This window comes from Ursus americanus, chromosome 33, assembly GCF_024610735.1.
Source record: "Ursus americanus isolate L20-20 chromosome 33, mUrsAme1.1.p, whole genome shotgun sequence".
In the NCBI taxonomy this organism is placed as follows: domain Eukaryota; kingdom Metazoa; phylum Chordata; class Mammalia; order Carnivora; family Ursidae; genus Ursus; species Ursus americanus.
Genome location: NC_142159.1, coordinates 11,024,156 through 11,027,051, shown reverse-complemented (window position 1 = coordinate 11,027,051; position 2,896 = coordinate 11,024,156). Strand labels below are relative to the sequence as shown.

Below are 2,896 nucleotides of genomic sequence, written 5' to 3'. Positions count from 1 at the left end.
TCTCGGTCCTGTCTCTCTCCCCAGGTGCTAGCGTCCCCCCTGGGGAACCAAATTGGGCCGAGCACCCAAGTGGCCTGCTTCCCAGCCTTTGACAGAGGGCAGGCTGAGTCAGGCAGGAAAGCTGGGCCCCCACCCTGTGTGAGCCCCACTGATACATGATGGCAGGCGGCTTGGAGGGGGTAGGTGACCTGGCGTGGATAGCCAGAGGGTAGGTCCTCAAACAAGTGGCAACAGGCCACCAACTTGAAAGGGAAAATTGTGCTGTGATGGGGAAGGTGTCCAACAAACCTACTGGGTGACTAATTACAAAGGCTGGGCTAGAGCGTCAGGGGCCGCTCGTTAAACACCTCATTAAGTGGCACCCTGAGTGATGCCACCTGTGCATTCTGGGAACTCAGAGGGAACCCTGAGGAGGAGTGATGACCAGGGGATAGAACCATTTCAGGCAGACTCCGGAAGAAGCCTGGAGCTCACTTCAAAATACAGCCTGGAGCTCACAAGTCAGAGGCCTTGATGAGAGAAGCCAAAGGAAGTAGGATGCAGGGGGCTTAGTAGCTGTGTGACCCTGAGCAAATCTCATCCCTTAGCGTTCCCATCTCTAAAATGGGAGTAATAGTCACAGTCTGGCCCATCTCACAGAGACATAGTAGGGATTAAATTCAATCATGGGCGTGAAGGTGCTGGGGAAACTACAGCCCTACCTAAACATAATTATCTCACCTGAACCAAGGTGGGAAGTGCACGTGGTAGGAGTAAGAACCCCGTCCTCCTGGGAATACCTGTCTTCATGGGCTCTAGCTAGGCTGAAGCAGCCAGTTGGTTGAAGCCATCCTTGACCCCTGGAAGGACACCCTGAAGGAGGATCTGATTTGAGAGACTGGGGCAGCTGTGCGGGCAATCATGTAATGGAAGCCCTGAACAAGAGGGGGCAGCCTGGAGCCTGGAAAGGTGTCTGTGCAGGTGGGGCCAACGCCCCGCCGGATTTCTCCCGCTGCCCGCCCCATGACTCACTTCATCTCGCAGCCTTCTACCTTTAAGGAAGAGCCGGAAAGGGTGTGGGCAGAAGAGGAGAGGGAGGCAGGTCCTGGGCCCCAGCCCCGCCCTCTGTGCCTCCCCGCCCTCCTCTGGGGCCTGGCCATGCAGCCAAAAGGCCGGCAGAGAGCTGGAGAGGCACAGAATCCAGCATTGGTTTCGAGGCAGCCAGTCCGCCCGCCGCCTGTCTGTCACCAGAGCCATGGAGAGAGCCAGTCTGATCCAGAAGGCCAAGCTGGCAGAGCAGGCTGAACGCTATGAGGACATGGCAGCCTTCATGAAGAGTGCCGTGGAAAAGGGTGAGGAGCTATCCTGCGAAGAGCGGAACCTGCTCTCCGTGGCCTACAAGAACGTGGTGGGGGGCCAGAGGGCTGCCTGGAGGGTCCTGTCCAGCATCGAGCAGAAAGGCAACGAAGAGAGCTCGGAAGAGAAGGGCCCCGAGGTGCGAGAGTACCGGGAGAAGGTGGAGACCGAGCTCCGGGGCGTGTGTGACACGGTGCTGGGCCTGCTGGACAGCCACCTCATCAAGGAGGCCGGTGATGCCGAAAGTCGGGTCTTCTACCTGAAAATGAAGGGCGACTACTACCGCTACCTGGCTGAGGTGGCCACTGGGGACGACAAGAAGCGCATCATTGACTCAGCCCGGTCGGCCTACCAGGAGGCCATGGACATCAGCAAGAAGGAGATGCCACCCACCAACCCCATCCGCCTGGGGCTGGCCCTGAACTTTTCCGTCTTCCACTACGAGATCGCCAACAGCCCCGAGGAGGCCATCTCCCTGGCCAAGACCACCTTCGACGAGGCCATGGCTGACCTGCACACCCTCAGCGAGGACTCCTACAAAGACAGCACCCTCATCATGCAGCTGTTGCGAGACAACCTGACGCTGTGGACCGCCGACAACGCCGGGGAAGAGGCGGGCGAGGCTCCCGAGGAGCCGCAGAGCTGAGCCGCGCCCGCCCCTCCCTGCCGCGCCCCGCCCCGCCCCCCGCCCGCCCGCGGCAGAGAGGACTAGTACGCGGCGGGGCGCCCGCCCCCGCTCCCCGAGCGCTCTGCCCCCCGCTCGCGAAGGCCCCGACAGGCCGGACCGGCAGAGCCGAAGCCCGCTGGAGTCGGTGCTCCTCGCCAGGGGCCAGCCCACCCGCCCCTGCTCTCCGCACCCCTCCGAACCCCACCGCCGACCGGGCCACTCTCCCCCTCCTGGCTCCCTCCCGCCCCGTCGCCTCTGAATCTTAGGAATTGAGGAGTGTCCCACCCTTGCGGCTGAGAGCTGGACTGTGTGGGCGAGTCTGGAGTGTGTGAGAGACCGAGAGAGAGTGCGAGCGAGAGAGCGCGTAGGACCCGGGACGACAGGGAAAGCATGTCTGCTGGGTGTGACCCTGCTTCCTCTCAATAAAGCTCCCCTGTGACACTCCTCCGGTCTCTTCCAGTGATTCGTGGAGGGATGGGACAGGGATTGGCGGATGATTTACGGAGACCCGGACTCTTGCTTCCGATAGGGCCCGGGCCTCCCAAGGGGCTGGCTCAGTGACCCCCAGGCCAGACTTTGGAGCCGGTGACTCCAGGTGCGAGGCTCGGGCGTGCGGGCCCAGCTCTGCATCAGGGTGGCCCCCAACAAACTGGGCTGGTCCCCGGAGGCTCCGGAGAGCGCAAAGGCCGCTCTGAGGCTGCTCTGAAGGGGCCGCAGGCGGGAGGCTGAAGAGCTCAGCTCTGAGGGGACAGGAAAGCAGGGAGGCCGGGGTGTGAGGCCCGAGGTCCGTGCTGCAAGCGAGCGGCAGGGAGCATCCCGGATTAGAAAGCGAGGAAAAGTCCCATCAAGTGCTCAAATCTGAGACGAGGGGAGCACCATTTGGACAGGGGCGTG

At 62.0% G+C, this 2,896-nt stretch overlaps 1 protein-coding gene across 1 annotated transcript; it reads left to right on the top strand.

The window, feature by feature from the left end:
• Positions 1–1,046: 1,046 nt before the first annotated feature.
• On the top strand, positions 1,047–2,440 carry SFN (stratifin). Its single transcript, XM_045782390.2, has one exon. It carries the CDS (start codon positions 1,235–1,237, stop codon positions 1,979–1,981), a length of 747 nt encoding a protein of 248 aa, XP_045638346.1. The 5' UTR covers positions 1,047–1,234; the 3' UTR covers positions 1,982–2,440.
• Positions 2,441–2,896: the final 456 nt, after the last annotated feature.